At 40.4% G+C, this 22527-nt stretch overlaps 1 protein-coding gene across 3 annotated transcripts in view; it reads left to right on the top strand.

Moving 5' to 3' along the window:
- The window catches only part of DET1 (de-etiolated homolog 1 (Arabidopsis)), a 24252-nt gene extending 7242 nt beyond the window's left edge, over nucleotides 1-17010 (top strand). For 2 of the 3 annotated variants that reach the window (XM_008057185.2, XM_008057184.2), the window contains 4 exons: nucleotides 1758-2850; nucleotides 5986-6173; nucleotides 12068-12259; nucleotides 16356-17010. In XM_008057185.2, coding sequence (XP_008055376.1) covers nucleotides 1768-2850; nucleotides 5986-6173; nucleotides 12068-12259; nucleotides 16356-16545 — 1653 coding nt within the window. In that variant the 5' untranslated portion in view covers nucleotides 1758-1767 and the 3' untranslated portion in view covers nucleotides 16546-17010. The remainder of the gene's footprint in view (nucleotides 1-1757; nucleotides 2851-5985; nucleotides 6174-12067; nucleotides 12260-16355) is intronic. The other variant, XM_021711888.1, reaches the window with a different exon arrangement.
- The last annotated feature ends 5517 nt before the right edge of the window (nucleotides 17011-22527 follow it).

Genomic DNA, 22527 nt, shown 5'->3' with positions numbered 1-22527 from the left:
TCTTTGTTTCTGTGAGAGGTCACTCAGTATTATAGACCCTAGTTCCATCCAGGTTGCTGTGAAATTCATGATTTTGTTCTTTTTTATCTTTGCCCACTTTTTAATGGGCAGTTTGCTTTTTTCCTTTCATTTGGTTTGAGTTCCTTGTAGATACTGAATGTTAGGCCTTTGTCGGAGGCATACTTTGAAAATATTTTTTACCATCCTGTGTGTTGTCTCTTTACTCTCTTGATGGTTTCTTTTGCTATGCAAAAGCTTTTCAGTTTGATGAGGTCCCATTTGTCTATCTTAGCTTTTATGGTTTTTGCTTTTGGGGACTTGGTCAAGAATTCATTGTCTACTCTAATATGCGTAACAGCGTTTCCTACGTTTTCTTCCAGGTTTTTCTTACAGTTTGAGGTTTTATGTTTAGGTCTTTGATTCATTTTGAGTTAATTTTTGTGTATGGTGATAGGTAGGGGTCCAGTTTCATTCTTCCACATGTGGTCAGCCAGTTTTCCCAGCACTATTTGCTAAATGTGATCATTTGTATATCTTCTTTGGAGAAATGTCTATTCAAGTACTTTGTGTATTTTTAAATTGGCCTGTGATTTACTTTGATTTTTGAATCAAGGTAGAATAAAACATGTTTGAAAGCCTTAAGGCAAATGCCATATAATAGATGCCCCATAAATTTTTTTTGATTTCTTGTTGTTGAGTTGTAGGAGGTCTTTATATGCTCTAGGATATTAACCCTTTATCCAGTCAGTGTATGACTTGCAAATATTTTTATCCCATTCTGTAGGAAACCTCTTCCCTCTATTTATTGTGTCCTTTGATGCACAGAAGTTTTAAAGTTTGATGTTTCCTATTTGTCTGTTTTTGTGCTAGCCGAGAAATTGTTGCCAAGTCTAATGACATGAAGCTTTCCCCTATGCTTTCTTCTAGGAGTTTTATATTTATGAGTCTTATGTTTAGATCCTTAATCCATTTTGAGTTAATACTTTTGTGTGGTGTAAGATAAGGGTTCAACTTCATTCTTTTGCATATGGATATCAAGGTTTCCCAACATCATTTGTTGAAGACTGTCTTTTCCTTATTGAGTGGTTTTAGCACCTTGTCAAAGATTTGACCATATATGCAAGGGTTTATTTCTGGACTCTCTCTTCTGTTTCATTCATCTATGTCTGTTTTTATGCCAGTGCCACAATTTTTTTTATTACTGTGGCTTTGTAATGTTTTGAAATTAGGAAGTGTGAGTCCTCCAACTTTATTCTTTTTCAAAATTATTTTGGCTTTTTGGGGTCCTTTGAGATTCCATATGAATTTTAGAATGAATTTTTCTATTTTGCAAGAAATGCCATTGGGATTGCGATAGAAACTGCATTGAATCTGTACATTTAAGAAAATAATATGGGTATCTTAACAGCACATTAAATACTTTTTGTTTGAATGAATGCACATTGAATGTGGTTCTTCTACTGTTTAAATTTGATGTAATTGTAGGTTTATTCTGTTGAACATTCCCAAATGACTGAGCATATTTGGAAGGTATTTCTAGAGCACTATATCCTTTCTTCAAACTGTTTCTAGACTTAGAAATATGAAGACCACTTTCTGACTATAATCTGGGAAGGAGAAATGCTAGTCACTTTCATCTGGAGAGCTCCCAAGTTCAGGATATGAGAAGGGGAATCTGTTTGACTTGTATATATTTATCTTTTGGTAAGTTTTGTTTCATTTTCTTGACTTCTGCTTTGCTTTTCTTTTCCATGCAGAGATGTGATAATGGATCATCATGTTTCCACCATCAAGCCTAGAAGAATCCAGAATCAAAATGTCATTCATCGCTTGGAACGCCGGCGGATCAGTTCAGGCAAGGCAGGTACCCACTGGCACCAGGTCCGAGTATTCCACCAGAATGTCTTCCCCAACTTCACAGTTGTCAACGTTGAAAAGCCTCCTTGCTTCTTGCGTAAATTCTCTCCTGATGGACGCTACTTTATTGCTTTTTCTTCAGACCAGACATCTCTCGAAATCTATGAGTACCAGGGCTGCCAGGCAGCAGAAGACCTATTGCAGGGATATGAGGGAGAGATCCTGTCCAATGGCAATGATCAGCGGTCAGTCAATATCCGGGGCCGGCTTTTTGAACGCTTTTTTGTCCTGCTGCACATTACCAATGTAGCGGCCAACGGTGAGCACCTTAACCGAGAGTGTAGCCTCTTCACTGATGACTGTCGGTGTGTCATTGTGGGCTCAGCTGCCTATCTCCCGGATGAGCCTCACCCTCCTTTTTATGAGGTATATCGGAACAGTGAATCAGTGACCCCCAACCCACGATCCCCTCTAGAGGACTATTCTCTCCATATCATTGACCTTCATACTGGCCGCTTATGTGATACGCGCACATTCAAGTGTGATAAAGTTGTCTTGTCACACAACCAGGGACTGTACTTATACAAAAACATTCTGGCCATCTTGTCAGTGCAACAGCAGACCATCCATGTTTTCCAGGTGACTCCTGAAGGCACTTTCATTGATGTACGGACCATTGGCCGCTTCTGCTATGAGGATGACCTACTTACTGTGTCAGCTGTTTTCCCTGAGGTTCAGCGAGACAGTCAGACAGGCATGGCCAATCCCTTTAGGGATCCTTTCATCAACTCTCTCAAACACAGGCTGCTGGTATACTTGTGGCGCCGGGCAGAACAGGATGGTAGTGCAATGGCCAAGAGGCGCTTCTTCCAGTATTTTGACCAACTGCGGCAGCTGCGCATGTGGAAAATGCAGCTTCTGGACGAAAACCATCTGTTTATCAAGTACACTAGTGAGGACGTAGTGACACTGCGAGTCACAGATCCATCACAGGTATGAGGTGAACTCTCTGTCCTTTATCCCTGCAATCTCCTTGGCCAGATGGGAAGGTTTCTCTGTTTGTCTGTAGCCAGACCTTGAAAAATACACATTTATGAATTGTTTTCCTAGTGCTCAAACTTAAAATCAACTTCATTTTTCTCTGGCCATAAATATTTATCTGGACTAATGGAAGCTAAATCTCAAGGCACTGTAAGGTAGATAGTCAACTCTGTGATTACTATCCTAATTCGTCTGCAAAGCATTTTCGTTACTCATGAGATGGAAGCCCAAATGCTACAAGGTCAAGGTTTGGACTACCTGTGGAAAACCTGCCTTGATTTTCTAAGACTGTACTTACTGGTCTGGCTGCTTTAGTTCTGACAATGAGAATGAGCACACCATACAAAAAAAGAAAATTCTCTCAATATCTAACCTCACTTTCCTGCTTCAATGGCTAATGTCAATTTACTTCTCCACAAAGTCCTATTTATAAGGTAACTAATAGGTAAGTTCATTTGAGAATTGTTTTGCAACTTACCCTGACTTTGCCCACGTGCTGAAACATAGGTTGTAGAGCTGTGAAAAGATCAAAAGGAAGCCAAAATTATTGATCCACCAGGGAAATCATCAGGACTTCAGGTCCTATAGGTCTTTCAGTTTGGGTGAAAGATGTTGGTAGGAGAAAGAGACATTTCTCAAAAGGAATTAAGGTGATGTAAAGAGCACAGAAACTGTAAGATTCTTGGGTTGAAACACTGTGTTGAAATTCAGGGTAATTTGGGCATTGTCTTTAAAAACTCTCCACTTCAGTGTTGATGTTGACCAAGTAGGAGACCTACATCTGTAAATTTGCCCTCCATTTTCCTGTTTCCAGATTGTCTCCTCAGATACTAGTCTGGACATTCAGAACATCAAGCAAACCAGTAAACCATGAAGTCAGCTGAGTCTGGTATCTTTCATTGACCTGCAGCTGATTCTACCCTTAACAGAATCATACAGGGTGTCATACAGGTTGTCATCTCCTAAAACCTCAATAACCACCTGTGGTAAAATATCTTCTAACATTTTCCTTCTGAATCACAGTTTGTGTATTCTTAAAAAAGGGGTGCCGGGTGTGGTGGCTCATGCCTGTAATCCTAGCACTTTGGGAGGCCAAGGCAAGAGGGTTGGTTGAACCCAGGAGTTTGAGACCAATCTGGGCAATGTATTGAGACCTCGTATCTCCAAAAAATAAAAAAAATTAGCCAGGCATGGTGGCACATGACTGTAGTTCCAGCTACTTGGGAGGCTGAGGTGGGAGAATTGCCTGAGCTTAGGAGGTTGAGGCTGTGGTGAGCCATGACAGTGCCACTGCACTCCAACCTGGGTGACAAAGTGAGACTCCAACTAAAACAAACAAACAAAAAACCCCAAATAAGTAAAAATAAATAGAGGGGAGTAATATGGTTAGAGATAATTTTTACTGGATTCTTTCTCTTCCCTATCAATGATTAAGTCACCCATGAGCCATCACGGGTGAGCATCTAGTTCATCATATGCGTCATGGGAGATTGGTGGTAAAGTCCTTGACTGCTCTACCCTCCTGTCCTTTATTTCCCAGTCTGCCCTGAGAGAAGTTTAGTAAATGTTTGTGTAATTCTATATTCATATAATTATGAGAAATCCTGGTGAAGCCCTGATAGGATCAAAGTGTTGTCCAGGTCTATAGAAAGAACATGAGTCAATCTTTTATTTAGGTTTGATCTATAATTACCTTTTTATTTTGGAAGGAATAAGTTGTCTGTTTTTGCCGAATTTGAGATTATCCCTTTTTTCTTTGCTAAAAGGTGACCTATTTTTTTCTGGTAGCTACAATAAATTGCAACTAGCGACATTACTAGGACTCTGCCCTTTGTTTACAGAGTTTGTAACTCTAAACTCTAAATCTCTCTGCCCTAGTTGTCCTCCTCACTCCCCCCACCAAGCTTAATTTGATAGGTTCCAATAAAGTTAATGAGTAAAAAGTGCATCCAAACACAGAGCCTTGGTAATATTATGGGTAATATTCTCAAGTTACCCTCTAGCCTCTTCAATTTACAGCCAAATTTAATTTGCAGGTGACCGCAAAAGCCTTGTAACATAAGCTCTGGGAAGGACTAATTACTAGTAAAACAGGTGGGCCAAATGGCTCCAGAAATTGGTAATGGAGATTTAAACTCAGTCAAGGAGGCTGGAATATTAATCCTAGCATTCTGAAAACTTCTAGAGTCCTATTGGAAGCTTGCAGTTAATTCATACTGCTACATTCACTGTGACAAAAATTAGGGGTTCCTGGAGCTTCCTTGTTAGGCAGAGCAGAGCACTGGAGGTTTAAAGGAAGAGGGTTAGTCACCTAGGGGCCCATTCAGAAAAGCAAAGCAGGAACTCTGCCACCTATGGCATTTGAATACTTTTCAGTTTCCCCCTCTGATCTTAATTGCTACAAATCACAAACGCATTTTACAAATGCTCTTGGCTCAAAGAATATTTATGAAGAAAGAAATGGAAAATGTCTCTCTGATTTCCCATTTGTTCAGCAGCAGTACCCTGCTTGGATACAACTTGCCTGGGCAGTTTTGGAACACAATGTACTTAAGGTGTCTCTCTGCATGTTAGAAATATTAAGGGAGAAAAATAAATGCCCCTGAATTGAACTTTCAACTGTACACATACAAGAGAAAATAATTTGCCAACAGGCAGCCCCAGGCTGCAAATCACTTTCTCAGCAGGAAAGAAAATTAAATCTGGCATTTTTAAAAAGTGTTTTTTTTGAATCTCAGATTGGATTGGGGAGCAAGTAGGAAATAATCACTTGGAAGGAAAAATATTGAATTTGCACAGTTTGAAATGAAAATTAAAAAACCTTTTTGTACATATGTGCCGGCCAACTCAGTAATTCTAGCAGCACAGATACAGTGGGAAATCTGGCAACACTGAAGCTCTCAATTGTTGAATCCCACTGATGCTTCCTCCTTTCCCAGAACCACTTGGAGCCATGATTCCACCTTAGTGGTAAAGCTGAGGTGTTTTCTGTTTTAATTTGGGTGCCTTGACTTTTCAGCCAAGTGACAAGTATCCTAGGCATGGTGTTATACTCAGCTGCCCATAGCTTTCTCTCTTCTTCTGCAGGCATCTTTCTTTGTAGTGTACAATATGGTGACAACAGAGGTGATTGCTGTGTTTGAGAATACGTCAGATGAGCTTTTGGAGCTCTTTGAGAACTTCTGTGACCTTTTTCGTAATGCTACCCTGCACAGTGAAGTCCAGTTTCCCTGCTCAGCTTCTAGCAACAATTTTGCAAGGCAGATCCAACGCCGGTAAGCTCTTTCACCAGGCTCAACAGGCTTAATTTTTCTTTAGAAAAATTGGTCTTAGGACAATAACTATTTCCTTCAGGAAACCTCTTATTCTATCCATCTGGCCTTGGTTAGTCTTCCTGTTGTAACCCCTTGTGTTATCCTGAACTGCTTGTTTCTGTCTCAGCACCTGTGGAATTATTTGTACATTGTGTGTGATCCTTTTTAAACTATGTATGAGCGGCAGAAAGATGAGACTGTATCTTTATATATTACTATGTCCTCAGTGGCACACTGGCAAGCATTTAAAAATTTGTTAAATGAATGAGTAAGGAAATAATTTTAGAACTTCTGGCTTATTATCATGGTGCGTTGAACACATGCATTTATCTCTGTTCCATCGCCAAACGCCACTAAAATGACATTAAAGAAATACAAGGTATAAACTTATAAGAACAAAGAGACTAGGAGAGGAGATGATTTGAGACAGGATTTATCTACAATGTTTTAGAATCTGAAAAACCAGTGAATGAGTGATAATTGACTTAGCATACATCAGAGAGCAAAAACTTAAGGCTGCATAGCTTAGTCATCAAAAACAAGCCTGCCTTATGCCAGAGAACTCTGGAAAGGGTCCGGAAGTTGGAGGCCCTGGGTACCTCTGACATTTTTATGCAGATGGGACTGATCCTGTAGAGAAGGGGGAAACAGATTAGGAAGGTGAGGGACAAACTGCTTAAGTGTACAAAGGAAGATGGGATCTAGTACATAAATGATTGGCCTTATATGGGAGTGTGGACAGTTATATAGGTACAGATGTTGGGCCAATGTGCTGATGGGGGCCTTAACAACTTCTCTTCTAGTTTCTATTTCTCAGTAACACAGTAAGCAGTGCCATTAGCTGAGAGTAAGTTTGGGGGAGGGGGGAGTGAAATAGTCATGGAAGAGAGTGGTAGTCTGACAGGACTGTGGAAATGTAGCATGAATGCCCTGCAACATTAAGGGTCCACTTGAAGTTCATGGTCATAAATTTAAAGTGAGCATTGCTGTATGTTTTTCTGCAGGCATGGAGAAAACTGAGTGGATATAGGCATGGAATAGGCAGAATTGAGCTTAACTAGAGCTGTGGTTTTTCTAAGCAAGTACCACAAAACAAGAGAATTAAGATAGTTGAGAATGAGTGCAATGGAGCATTTTCATGATTGGTTGGGGAACATAGGTGCCTAAGGAAGGAAGGATATGGCAAGTGTACAGAGTGACAAAAAGTTGGTAGGATGAGTGGACCGTAGGTCCCATGTGGGTTGAAGGATTGTTGAAGTTGGGGTGAGTAGAGGCAGTAAACAGGAAAGATGGGAGAGGAGATGGTTGGAGAATGTGATGGTCCACTCTGATCTTATAGAGGGGTTGCAGTTGTTAGTAATGGTGAGGTTGAGGATGTGACTGTGGACTAAGCAGCTGAGGTTGAGAGGCAGTCAAGGAAGTAGGGGGCCATGGTGTTAGAGAATTTTGAAACTGAGAATGTTGAAATTGCTGAGAATTAAGAGAAGTAGAGTTGGACAGAGTGACACTGGGCTAGGAGCTGAAGTGGTGAAGATATCAGATATCTTTTAATCAGTGGGGAGCACAGAGAGGTAGAGGTAAAGGGTACTGCAATGGAAGAGGAACTGCTTCAGCATTTATATTGTCAAAATGCTTTGATTTGAGATAATCACAAAGCTATGAGCCAGTCCCCATCATTTTACCTTTGAAAGCCAGGGAGCTAAGCAGGGTTAGGTTTTGGATTATGAGATGGTGCTGGATCTTTGCGGAAAACCAAAGTGCCCAGGATATTTTATTTCAGCTCAAATGAAAGAGAAGAAATAAATTCTGTTTGGCCCAAGGTTTAATTTTATGGTTTATACCAAGCCTGTGAAAATCACTGTCAGGAAGAATAATGGAAAAGCAGTGTTGATAGCTAGGCTTCCTTCTGATGGAGCCAAGAAGTGTTCATGTCCATCTGGCACCACAGGTTAACTGAAATTAAAATCAACACCAACTAATCAATCTTTCTGGTCTTGTGAAAGTTGGGAACATTCAAGTTTTTTATTCCGTTTTATTAGTTTCTTAGATACTATATTTTCCCCAGACTAAAATTGTATTTATTTCCCATTGATTGTTAAACCATATGGTATGCTTTGATACAGAGATTTTTAAAATATATGTCATAGTTGACATTCTAAGAAACCGTAGGAAAAAAAATTTAAGATGTCATTATACAAACAACTGTTAACATTTTATTGTATTTCTGCCAGCCTTTGTTTTAAGCATAAGTTTTTGGTTTTTGTGTTTTTATCCTTACTGTATAGGTAGGACTGTAGCCTACTTCTTTTACTTACTATTATGATAACTGTTTCCTATTACCATATATTCTTTGAAAATTACAGTTTTCCACTAGGCGTTTAATTTTTCCTTCAATGTTTCATTGTCATAAATGATGATGTATTCACTGCATTTGTATTTTTTTCTTTTGCATGTAGGAGTGATTCCTTAGGGTAAATTTTCAGAAAAGTAAGAATATTTGTCAAAGAGTATTACTTTTAGTATATGTTACAGTTATGAGAAAAACCGCTCTATTATTTTGAAAGATAAGTTATACATAAGACTCTGTGTTGGTGTTACTACTCTTCTGAATACTGTTATTTCTGCAGGAGTATAGGTAGCTAGTTTTCCAAGCCTTGTTTAAACAAAGAATGAGTAATTTGTCAAAAGACTTGGTGGAAGTTGACTTATAACTGATCCCAAGAAGAATCAGAGAGAGGCTGCTTCTGTTCAGAGTTCTCTGTTCTCTGAAACTCCTTCTTAATGTAGTCTAAGGCAATTATTTGGGGAAAGCAAGTTCTTGAACTTTCTTCAAGTTTTTCACCTAGTTGAGCTGCTATGGAAGAGTAGAGATAGTTGCCATAAACTAGTTAGTTACACTCATTTTAAATTTGTGGAGTCTTTGTTAACCAACTTACCTTCCCTCCCTCCCTTCCTCCCCCCATTCCTCCCCCCCTTCCTCCCTTGTCATGGCCCTTCCTTGCCGTGGTCTCACTGTCTCTCAGACTGGAATGTAGTGGCATGATCACTGCTCACTGCAGCCTCCAACTTCCGGGCTCAAGTGATCCTCCTTCATCAGCTGAGACTATAGGTGTGTGCTACCACACTTGGCTAATATTTTGATAGTTTGTAGAGATGAGATTTCACTATCTTGCATAGGCTGGCCTTGAACTCCTGAGCTCAAGCAATCCTCTTGCCTCAGCCTTGCAAAGTGCTGGGATTACAGATGTGAGCCACTGCAACCAGCCCTTTGTTAACTTTTCTAAAGTAATTTGTTTTCCATTTCTAATTATGTATTTTGCTTTTTAAGTGTATTTGTAGCCAACCAGACTTGCAATATGATAGAAAGCTCTGTCTTTATTCAATATCTAGGTTTTAATTTTTATTTAGTGAATGAGTTGCTTTTAGATGTGTGTTTGTTTTTTCTTTCTTTTATTTTAAAGATACAGGGTACAATTCAGGATTGGGTACATAAGTGGTCTAGGTACAGATGAAGTTTGGGCCTCCCATTGTTCCTCATTTTCCTGGATTAGGATCAGGCACCTTATTGAATTTATGTGCCCCCCCCCCGACTCCTGGCAGTGTCCCGCTATTGCCAATCCCTTTCTTGTATTATGATAGGTGTTCAGGGTCCACTTATGAGTGGGAACATGTGATACTTGGTTCTTTGTTTCAGTGATAGATCACTGACTATGATAAACTCCAAATCCATCCAGGTTCCTGTGAAGTGCATAGTTTTGTCCTTTATGACTGCATAATATTCCATCGTGTATATGTACCACATTTTAAAAAATCCAGTCCAATTTCAATGGGCAGCACGGTTGGTTCCATGTTTTTGCTATTGTGAATAGTGTTGCAATAAACATGCGTACTTTTTTGTAGAATGATTTTAGTTCCTCTGGGAATATTCCCAGAAGGGGAATTGCTGGGTCATATGGAAGGTCAATGCCTAGTTCTTTTAGGAATTGCCACACTGTTTTCCATAGAGGTTGAACTAGTCTGCACTCCCACCAACAGCGTAGAAGCACTCCCTTTTTCTTCGCATCCTCACCAGCATCTGCTGTTTTTCATTTTATTAATGATGGGCATTCTAACTGGAGTTAGGTGGTATCTCAGTGTGGTTTTGATTTGCATCTCTCCGATGATTAGTGAGGCTAGCATTTTTTCATACGTCTGTGGGGCTGCTCATATGTCTTCTTTTGAGAAGTGCCTATTCGTGTCTTTTGCTCACTTTTTTTTTTGAGTTGGAGTCTCACTCTTTGTTGCCCAGGCTGGAGTGCAGTGGCACGCTCATGGCCACCGCAGCCTTGACCTGCTGAGCTTAGATGTACCTTCCACCTCAGCTTTCCAAGTAGCTGAAACTACAGACACATGCCACCATGCCCAGCTAGTTTTTTGTGATTTATTATAGAGATGAGGTCTCATCAAGTTGCCCAGGCTGATCTCTAACCCCTGGGCTCAGGCAGTCCTCTTGCCTCAGCCTCCCAAAGTGCTGGGATTACAGGCTAAGCCACTGTGCCCGGCCTTGCCCACTTTTTAATGGGGCTGTTTGTTTTTTCTTTCGGCACGTTTGAGTTGCTTGTAGATACTGGATATCAGGCCTTTGTCAGATATATGGTTGGCAAATATTTTTTTCCTATTTTGTGGGCTGTTTCCCCACTCTCTTGATGGTTTCTTTTGCTTTGCGGAGGCTTTTCAGTTTGATGAGATCCCACTTGTCTATCTTATCTCTTATGGCATAGGCATTTGGGCTTTTGATCAGGAATTGGTTGCCTATTCCAATTTTCATAAGGGTGTCGCCTGCATTTTCTAAGGTTCTTATAGTTTGAGGTTTTACGTTTAGGTCTTTGATCCATTTAGAGTTGATTTTTTTGTGTGTTGATAGGTAGGGGTCCTGTTTCAATTCTTCTGCATGTGGTCTGCCAGTTTTCCCAGCACCATTTACTGAATAGGTTCTCCTCTCAGTGGTTGTTGGTGGAGGCTTTGTCAAAGATGAGTTGGTTGAAACATTGAGGTTTTGCTTCTAGAATCTCTATCCTGTTCCATTGGTCTATATGTCTGTTCTTGTACCAGTACCAGGCTGTTTTCATTATTGTAACCTTAAAATAATAAAGTTTAAAGTCTGGGAGTGTGATTCCTCCCACTTTGTTTCTTTTGCTGAAGATTGTTTTTGTTATTTTGCTATTTGTGGTAGAATATGAATTTCTGTATTGTTTCCATATGAATTTCTGTATTGTCATTTCTAGGTCTGAGAAGAATGATGGTGGTAATTTAATGAGTATTGCATTGAATCTGTAGATTGCCTTGGGTAGGTTGGACATCCTAACAATGTTAATTCTTCCAATCCATGAGTGTGGGATATTTTTCCATTTATTTGAAGTTCTAGCTAGAGCAATCAAACAAGAGAAGGATATCAGGGGTGCCCGACTAGGAAAAGAGGAAGTTAAGCTATCCTTCTTTGTGGATGATATGTTCCTATACCTGGAAAACTTAAGGGAATCTGTCAAAACACCTCCTTGCACTGATAAAGGACTTTGGTAAAGTCTCAGAGTATAAATTAACGTGCAAAAGACAGTCACATTTTTATACACCAACAACAAACAGGCAGAGAACCAAATAAAAAGTACAGTTCTATCACAATAGCCACAAAAAAAAAAAAAAAGAAAAAGAAACACCTTGGCATCTTCCTCACCAGAGAAGTGAAAGACCTTTACAGCGAAAACTACAAAACACTGCTCAAAGAAATCAAAGAATGACACATGTGTTTGTTTATTTAAAATCTGAGACAGCTTTGTGTACCTACTAACAAAACCTTCCTCACTGGTCCTTTCTTTTAGGTTCAAAGACACTATCATAAATGCCAAGTATGGAGGGCACACAGAGGCAGTACGCCGCCTGCTGGGTCAGCTCCCCATTAGTGCTCAGTCTTACAGTGGTAGTCCCTACCTGGATTTGTCTCTCTTCAGCTACGATGACAAGTGGGTATCTGTCATGGAGCGGCCCAAGACTTGTGGAGATCACCCTATCAGGTATAATGTCACTGCTACAACTTAAACTACTCAAGGGCTGATGACAGCCTCTTTCTTTTTTCTTAATGTACCTCATTTCAGTGACTTTTTCTATTTGTATTCATGGGTTAGACTGAAAGGGAAGGCTACTTCTATAACATGGTGAGTGCTTTGACCATTTAGGTGCTAGTTTCATAAATTAATGTTCCTACTCTTTGCTTCTCATGATCAGAACATCTAATTCAGATAAGTGTTGGCCCCTTTTAAAGGCATCCAGGGAAGGAAGCTGTACTTTTCCATTTAATAATATAATACTGGCCGGGCTCAGTGGCTCAACCTATAATCTCAGCACTTTGGGAGGCTGAGACAAGTGGATTGCCTAAGCCCGTGGGTTCGAGACCAGCCCGAGCAACTTGTTGAAACCGTGTTTCTACAATAAATCAAAAATTGCCTGGAGTGGTAGCACATGCCTGTAGTTCCGGCTACTTAGAAGGCTGAGGCAGAAGGATTGCCAGAGCCCAGCAGGTTGACGCTGGAATGGCAGTGAGCATACCACTGCGCTCCAGCCTGGGCAATGGAGTAAGACTCCAACTCAAAAAACAAAACAAACAATAATAATAATAATAATATAATACCATTCCATGATCATTTTTTAGTTGAGACTATTATTACATATATCTAACACAAATTATTATATCCTCTCATCTAATAGAAAAGATAGCAGAACCAATTTGGGGAACAGATAGGTTTAGGAGAAACGCATTCTTCCTTACTTGGAAGAATTTTGAAATGTAGACTACTATGTTATTACTGGAACTTTGAAACCAACCTCTTTTGAGCTAACCTCTCTTACAGAAGTTCAGTTCACAGACCATCTGTGTTTCCGTATCTGGAGCCTATGCTGTTCTGTGTGCTGTATAGTATTGGGGAGAGGCACTGGCATTGCTGTCTCTGGTGGGGTTGCCTCAAAGTTGGTGTGTTCCTGGAGCTCTAAGCTGGTGCTTGGAAGGTCTTTTTCACATAGAAACAATGGTAGCTAGATCTTTATCAGAGATGTATTTCATCATCCAACTTCACTGTGTTTTAAATGAGCCTGTGTAATATCCTTTGTATAATCAGCATTCATAATATTTCCTTTGGAAAATTGCAATCAAGTTCCAAAACCAATTAATTTTTTTTTACTATGCAAAGTTCTAAACATGTACAAGAAATAGAAGAGTATAATGAACCTCTGTGTACCTATCACCCACTTCAGCAGTTAATCAACTCATAGTCAGTCTTGTTTCATCTATTTCCATCACCCTCACTAACCCTACTTCTTCCCATGGCTGTCCTGGGGTTTTTTAATTAAAAAAAATTTTTTTATTTAATTAATTAATTTATTTATTTGAGTTGGAGTCTCACTCTGTGGATCAGGCTGGAGGGTAGTGGCATGCTCCTGGCCACTGCAGCCTTGACCTGCTGGGCTCAGGTGATCCTTCCGCCTCAGCCTTCCAAGTAGCTGGAACCATAGGTGTGCGCCACCACGCCCAACTGATTTTTTTGATTTACTGTAGAGACGAGGACTCACCATGTTGCTCAGGCTGGTTTCGAACCCCTGAGCTCAGGCAGTCCTCTCACCTCGGCCTCCCGAAGTGCTGGGATTATAGGCGTAAGCCACTGCGCCTGGCCTTATTTTTAATTTTTGATTTTTACTTTTTAATTTTCAATTACTTTGGAGTTGGGGTCTCACCCTTTTATCCAGGCTAGAGTGCAGTGGCATGATCATGACTCACCAGTCTCGACTTCCTGGTCTCAAGCAATCCGTCTGCCTCAGTCTTCAAGTAGCTGGGACTACAGGCATATACCACCACGCTAATTTTTTATTTTTTGTAGAGATGAGGTCTTGCTATGTTGTCTAGGCTGGTTTTGAACTCCTGAGCTCAAGCTATCCTCCCTCCTTGGCCTTCCAAAGTGCTGGGATTACAGGCATGAGCCACTGCACCTGATGCTTGTCCCGGATCATTTTAAAGGCAATTCCACCTATCCTAGCATTTTTACCAGTAAATATTTCAGTATGAATTTTTAAAAGACAAGAGTACACACATATACAAACCTCTCAATACCATTATCACATCTTTAAAAAATTAACAAAAAATTTTAATACCACCACATATCTAATATAGTCAGTTTTTACATTTCCCCATTGTCTTATAAATATTCTTTTTATGTTTATTTGACTGAATCATATCTAAACAAGGTTCATACATTACATTTGGTCACTGTTGTCATAACTTTTTTTTTATTTTTTAGGTTATACTTTCTTTCCTCTTTTATTTTTCTTGCAATGAAATTGTTGGAGAAAACATGTTGTTTGTCCATTAATGTTTTCCACATTTTAGAGTGTCCTCATTGCATCCCTGGGGTAGTATTTGCAATATTTCTCATTCCCCTATATTTCCTGTAAATGGGAGTTAGATTTAGAAGCTTGAAGAACTCACGTTAAATTACGAGCCCTTTGTGTGTTGGGAACGGTAGGGGTAAAATGTGTTTTTTACACATAAAAGCATATGATGGTTAGAACATGTTGAAAAAGACAAGTAACAAAAAAGAAGAAAAGAAAAAAAGCAGATGATGGGCTTCATCTGATATCAATCAAATATCATGATGCATTTCTCTCCTTTCTGACTTTCCCATGTTTCTAATTTGAAAAGATGAATCTAAGACAAATCTGGAAATGCCCCTGAATAAAGGGGTTTTGCTTGTAATCCTAATTTGTGTTTCTTAATTTAAGATGGGAAATGTAAGGATATTAAAGGCACTTGAAGAGAGAACGGCATTACTCTAGCAATTTTATTATATTCTGGTTGTCTTTATCAGTATGCATATTTACATGTATATAGTTGTAATTATGGTTAGCATCATATTTTACAGCCTTTTTTAAAAAAATAAACTTTAAAAAATCTACATAGTCTTCACAATTACAGTCCTAATGGTGGCATAGTAGTCCATCAAAGTAGAAGTACTGTAATTTTTTTTGATGTACCATAATTTTTTAACCATTTCCCATCACTGAGCATTTATTTATTCTCTGCATTTTTACATTAGAGTGAATGCCATAATAGCCATCTTTATTCATGTCACTATTTACTTCATTAAAATTGAATTCCGAGGAAATATATGTTGGGGAATGGAATTATTGAGTCAAAGGGTCTTTAGGGCTGCTTATATATTTGCTTTCCAAAAGGCAGATAATAGCACTCTTTAATTCAAGACTTTTTATTTTCTAGAATTCCCCCCTCCCCCAATTCAACCCTCACCCACAAATCATCTGTAGTTTTCCATACACAGGACATTTAATTTGTGTATGCAAAATGTATTTAAGTCCTGTGATGAATGGAAGCATCTTTGGTCTCACTGTCTAAATGAAAAAATTAAAAACTAAAAAATTAAAAAGTATTTTATTTCTGTGAGTGAAAGAGAATAACTTTCCAAAGGAATCTACTCTTAAAAATAAAAAATGAAAAGATAGGCCTACATCCACACTGTCCTTTATGGTAGCCACTGCTGAGCACTTAAAATGTGACTAATCCAAGTTGAGATATACTCAAGTATCAAATATACACCAGATCTCAAAGATTTAGTACAAGAAGAAGTGAACTGTCTCACTAATATTTTTATATTGATTATAGGTTGAAGATAATTTTGTTATATGGGAGTTAGTAAGATATATTATTAAAATTAATTTCACCTTTTTCTTTTTAATTTTTTTTAGTATGGCTACCTGAAAATTTAAAGTTCCACACGTGGCTTGCATTTCATTTCTAGCCCTGGCCTAGACAATCTTGAGGCAGTAGCCTCTGAAAGTGGGGAGGCTGTAATTAGAGCTATAACTAAGAGTCATCTTGGGAAAGAGAAATTACCAATGATCAGTACAACACAGTAAAATTCATAATCACTCTTCCCCTAAAATGAGCTGATCAGGCCAAGGTAATTGTATAGTTCTGATAACCTGGGGCAGATGAAAGAGGGGGATAAGGTAAAAAATTGAGTTGCCACATTCTCCTGCTGTCCAGATTTCCATCTGGTGGTGAATATCAACTCTTGTCCTCTCTCTCTCCCCCTTCTTCCTGTTTAGGTTCTATGCCCGGGACTCTGGCCTCCTCAAGTTTGAGATCCAGGCAGGCTTGCTGGGCCGCCCCATCAACCACACAGTGCGACGCCTTGTTGCCTTTACCTTTCATCCTTTTGAGCCTTTTGCTATTTCCGTGCAGAGGACTAATGCTGAGTATGTTGTCAACTTCCATATGCGACACTGCTGCACATAGGTGCCTCACCAAAGCCAGCCTATATGGTCTTCCAAGTCTTTGCCACCTCTTATCTCAGTAGATTCTGAGACGAAAGCTCCTGACTACCGGCTTTGTTGGTTCCAGCCTGGTGTACCTCAAGTGGGAGAGAGCCAGAGAGGAGCGAGGTTGTTCAACTAATGTAATTTTTATGGAATACAATATTACTACTGATTGATTGAAAGTCCTCTTCCCTTGTCCCTATGGGAATGCCCAGCATTAATTAAGTCCATTTCATTTTTGCTTTTCTTTGCGTTTTATTGCTATGAAGATGAAAGCATTACACCTTTATCCCCTTCATATCACTTCTTTGGCATTATGTTTGCAGCCGGAAGCAGGTGAATCTTGTCTACTCATGAGAACTATGTATATTCTTTCCACTTAGTCAACAAGCAGGGCTATCTTTATAAGAAAGAAAAATAAAGCCTTGGTATTTTCTTACTTAAATGTATCCTGTTTGATGACTGCCTTATGTTTCAATCACACCCAATGTTTTTCAAGTACTTGGTTTCCAGGAAGGACTATGAAAGAGACACGAGGCCATGGATGCAGCAGCTGCTCCTGGGAGAACTAAGCGGTGAGTGCCAGCAGGAGAGACAGTCATCTGCCAGGATTGTTTCCTTCCCTAGGGTTTTCTCTTGGTAATTGTCACAGCTGGAGGAACTGGGTGTAATTGCACATCTTCGTGTGGAAGCATGCTCCCATCTGTACCATCTGTGTCATGCAGGTGGGAGAGTGAGCAGCTCTTGTTGGCCATAGCAGAAACAAACACTGTGTAGCACGTACTGTAATTTGGATAGTGGGAGCTGGCAAGCTGCAGGTGTCCCTGTAGAGACCAGACTGGCTGTTTCTGGACGACCGAGCCATCACAGCCATCTCACAAACACCTGCCGGCCCAGCCACGTCCTTCTGTCACATTCTCAACTCTTGCCAGACTGTTTATGTTCCCTTTGCATAATGTATCCCAGTAAGGTAGTAGGTTTATTTGGTAACATCTGACTTTGAAGGTAGCTTTGAAATGTTGGGTTCCAGATCAGGCTGTGAAAGGTGCCATGGATACAAACAGCTGAATCCTGTCTTCCTTTCACCATCCAGACTGACTTCCTTTGGTAACATTAGAAATGCGTTAAGAATTGCTGAGTCCCACCAGAAACAGTTCTGCTAATTTCAGCATATTCAAAATGGAACAGCTCAATTCAGTCTCATTCAGCATGCAACACAGCACTTGAGCACCTACTATGAGTCAGGTAGGTGCTATGCCAAGATGCTAAGGATGAGGGGAGAGATAGACAAAGAGATTATGATGACGACATGGTAAAAGTTCTAATTGTGTCTCTCTGGGGACAGTGGAGGGAAAGGCAGAGGAAAGGTATACTGGGGAAGGAACACTGAAAGTGGATAAATGGGAGTATGATGTGTGACCCAGGGTTGAGGACACTTCAAGGAGAGACCCAGCATGTGCAAGGGCACAGAAGCATGAGAAGGGCTGTCGAAATTGTGGATTGGTAGATATGTGAATATAGCTCTAGTGTAAACTGGGATGGGGGAGGCAGGAGAAATGTTACTGAATGGGTAGACTGAGGATATTGTGAAGAGAGATTTGTGCATGGTGCTGGGGTGTAGGTAGTGGGAGGCATAAAGTGAATTTCACAAAAATAACTTTCAGCCATCTGAAAGATGGCTCCGAAGGAGTAGAGATGAGAAGTCAGGTGAGCTAATGGTGGTCATCCAAAGGAGAATGGGAGGGGATGAGCTGTCACTGGGCCTCTGGAAGGATGAAGTACTTTGTAGATCGTGATAAATATGGAATCCCCAAACTTGATGATTCTAATCATGCATTCATAATACAGATGCTTTTCAATTTATGATGGGGTTGCATCTGGACAAACCCATCATAAGCTGAGAGTATGTGATGATGGGTTTATCTGGATTTCACCCTATCATAATGAACATACTGAATGCATATGGCTTTTGTATATCCTAAATTTGAAAGATCTTAAGTTAAGCCATTGTTAAGACATCCCCATTGGGGTTATCTATAATTGTGTTCTTGTACTATCCGTTACCCTAGAAGTCTTGTCACACATTTGTGGGGCTGAACTAACTTTTCTTTGTAGAAACATTTTACTTGCAATTTTTTTGTTTTTTGTTTTTAAACTACGTTGCTTGATTGTATTGGGGACTTGGCAAAGTGGCAAAAGCATAGTTTGAAATCACTCATGCCTCAGTGAATCCTAGTCCTTCCATTCATTTGCTGTGTAATCCTGGGCTGATCACCTAGCTTTTCTGAGACTTGACTTACACTTTCTGCCATCCCCTGTGGTATCCTGGATTGAGCTGGGGAGAGGGTGATAGAGTGTAGGGGAGGCTCTGCCTGGTTGTAAGGCCCCTGCCCACTAGTAGCCCACATCACTTCCACTTGCATTCCGTATAGAGGTCCTCACCATATAGCTCACGTAACAAGCAAGGAAGCCTGGGAGATGTAGTATGCCTGGCCAGCCATATACCAGGTACTCTTGTATTCAAAGAAGGGGGAATGGGTTTTGGTGAGCAGCTAGCCATTACTGGAACATTAGCATCTTCACTAGCTGTCACCTCCCCTTAGGTCTCTCCTATTTTTTTATTTAGCTGAGGTTGTGAGGTCCCAGCACTATAATCACTCCCTTGCAGTTACCCTTTACTTACTTGCTGCTCTGCTTCTGTGCTAATTTAGAAAAACCTCAATTATGTACATGTTGGTGTCAGAACAGCTGAAAATAACTACAGAAAAACCATGTCTGTTCTTAAGTTCCTGATGACAAACCTGAACTGGGCACTCATGATTGCTGAGCAGTCCTCATATCCTGCTCCTTGAAATTGCTGTTTTACACCTTCGCCTCTCTCTTCAAAACCCCTCCTCCAGTTTCTCAGCCAGTCACCTTGCCACCTCCCTCATGGCAGAAATAGAAACCCTCAGGTAATCCTGCGCCTTTGGGAGGCTGAAGTGAGTGGATTGCCTGAGCCTGCGGGTTTGAGACCCGCCTGGATAGCGAGACCTCATCTCTACAATAAATCAAAAAATCAGCCGGGGGTGGTAGCGCGCACCTGTAATTCTGGCTACTCGGAAGGCTGAGGCGGAAGGATCGTCGGAGCCCAGCAGGTCGAGGCTACGGTGGCCGGGAGCGGCCACTGCACTCCAGTCTGGGCGACAGAGTGAGACTCCAACTCAAAAAAAAAAAAAAAGAAAAAAGAAAAATTAGAAACCCTCAGGTGGAAATTCCCTTGTCTTTGCTGGACTATGGCAGCCATATGACTTGGATCTGTACTCATTCCCTGTCTTCCCTCCTGTCGCAATGAATGAAATATCTTTGCTTCTCTAAAAGGCCTTTACTGCTACCTGTCCACTAAATCTCATTTCCTTTTGAATTCTCAAAACACCTTTGTCTACAGTTGTTTTCTCTCTCCTGTATCATTTTTCTCTTGATAGGTCATTCCTGTTAACACTATAAATAGATATCCTGGAGGACCTTCTATCTTATTCCCTCTTAGTTACTGCCTGCTTCTCTGTTACTCTTTATCGCAAAACTTCTCAGAAGAATTATCTTAATTAAATGGTTTCATTTCCCTACAGCCCATTTTTTTCTCAACCCAGTCCAGAGAAATTTCTGTCCCCACCTTTCCTCTGAAACCACAGTTGTCTGGGTCACCAGTGATTTCATGTTACCAACATAGTGGTCACCTCTTATCCCTCTCTTGTTCAACCTCCCAATGTTGGACATAGTCCTCTGTATCAAGAAACACTTGGTTCTCTTGCTTTCTAGGACAGTGTGTGCTGGCTTTCTTCCTGACTTACTAGTTGCTGCTTCTTGGTACCTTGTGCTGGCTTCTCTGCTCTGCCTTATAGCTGTTGGAGTGCCCCAGCACTCAGTCTCGGATCCTCACCTCTTTTTCTCTAGGAATTCTTCCTTTAGTTGATTTCATCTAATACATGGTTTTAAATTCTAGTTATATGTTGATGCCTCTCAAAGTTATAACTCCAGCCCGGACCCCTTTCTTGACCTCCAAATTAGTATAGCCCATGACTCAACATGATGTCTTCATTTGGATAGATAATAGGTGTTTTAAAACTAGCATGTCCCAAACAACACTCTGATTCCCCAACCTGTTTTTCCTTCAAGGTTCCACACATAGCTTCAATATCTATCTGTCTGAGCTCCAAACTTAGGAATTATTCTCAGTTTTTCTTTTTCCCATCCCCCTCCATTGTGCTCATCTTTTACACATCTGACTTCACTTGAGGTATGTGCCCTGAGCTGTCTAAACCAATGATGATAGTTCCATATTCCTTGCTAGTTACTAGAACAGAATCCTAGGCCAAAGGCAGTATGCACGAGAGGGGTCAGTTTAGGAATGTCATGTGTCTTAATTCAGGTCAGTGGTACAATGAGGTTAAGATTTCTGGGGAAGATTTCTTTTTTTTTTTTTTGAGAATGTCACCAGTGAGGAAACATGTAGCACACATTTCCACTCTCCAGTCCTCTATGACCATACTCAAAAGAGGCAGCCTCGGGATGAAGCTGACCTTCTGGATGGCAGAATGAAGAGAAGGAAAGAACCTGTCTTATGACAGGTGAACTAGAGCAAACAAAACTGAGACCCATCCTATATCTGGATTTCACCAAACATGGCTGGTGAACTAGAGCAAACAACCCTGAGACCCATCCTACATCTGGATTTCCAGTTCTGTGAGATGATGCATTTCCTTATTGTTTAAGACAATGCACTGGGGTTTTTGCTTTTTACAATTGAAGGCAAATTAATAGATGCTAAGAGAAAAGCAGGTGCCTGTGGAAAGATTTGTAGCATTCCTGCTGGCTGGCCACTATCTTAGATTATTCCAGTTCTCATGAGGCCCAGTTATGCTGAGATTCTTATTCTTGCATTTCTCTAAGCTTCCTGGCTCTCCTTTAGGCCTCTGCAGCCATACCCGAGCTGGCCTGGGTGTTTCTTGCAACTAAAAGGATTTAAAGTGGGAGATAAAGCTCTCAGCCCATGAGTACTTGAAGCATATTGGGTTCTCAATCCTCTTGTGTTTGTTTTTCTTAGTTTTGTTCCTAAAGGATTTAAGGCAGCTCTGAGTAAATTCCAATATCGTCTCTCTACAAATGTCCAGTGGATCTCAAGAATCTTTGGAGAAACAAGTTATTTGGAGCAAACATGTGAAGAAAAGCAGAGACAGACTTCAGGGGATATGTCTTTCAGATCCAGAGCTTTCCCTGAACCTCCCCTCTCATCCCTGCTTGACTGGAGCTGGCATATTCACTAGCAGGGCCAGGCTGCTCTGGACCTTGGAGAGAAAGGTTCTGTTTAGATACAGCAAAACTTCTTTCATTTGGAGCCCTTGTGGAGAAGCACAGTATAAATGAGTGAAAAGCCTAAATTAGATAATTTTTAAAAGTACGGTAGCTTCATTATTTTCAAGTACACTGAGTAACTTCAACTCAGTCATGAAGTGTTCCTTTGCAGAAGCCCTGAGGGACTTTCCTTAATGAGTAGATTATAATTATTGGTAATCAGCATAATGATTCTCTGCAACGCGTGCTTTGAAAGTAATTGAGCATATTAAGTGGTTTTGATGTTCCAGGGGGGCAATTTTGTTTACAACATTAATCGGCTCAGAATATACCCTTTATAGCTACAACCCTGTTGTTTAAAAAAAAAAAAACTCTGAAAACTCTCCATCAGACAACATTTGATTTCCAGTGTAGGAGGCAGAGAGATGCTGATTAGGACTTGGACTCTCTGCCATGGTGCCCCGATAGAATTTTGGGAACAGCTCAGGCTTGTAGGTGAGGCCTGGTGCAAACCCTGACTCCATCACCTGCCATGTAACCATGGGCTCGATAATAAGACTTTTCGTGAGTCTTAGTTTCTCCTCTGTAAAATGGGGATAATTTCTACGTTGTAGGGTTGATGTGGGCACTA

The sequence above is a fragment of the Carlito syrichta genome, unplaced genomic scaffold (genome assembly GCF_000164805.1).
Source record: "Carlito syrichta isolate Samal-C Ts95f unplaced genomic scaffold, Tarsius_syrichta-2.0.1 Scaffold302850, whole genome shotgun sequence".
In the NCBI taxonomy this organism is placed as follows: Eukaryota; Metazoa; Chordata; class Mammalia; order Primates; family Tarsiidae; genus Carlito; species Carlito syrichta.
Note: the sequence above shows the minus strand (reverse complement) of the source record. Positions and strands in the feature narration are given on the sequence as shown.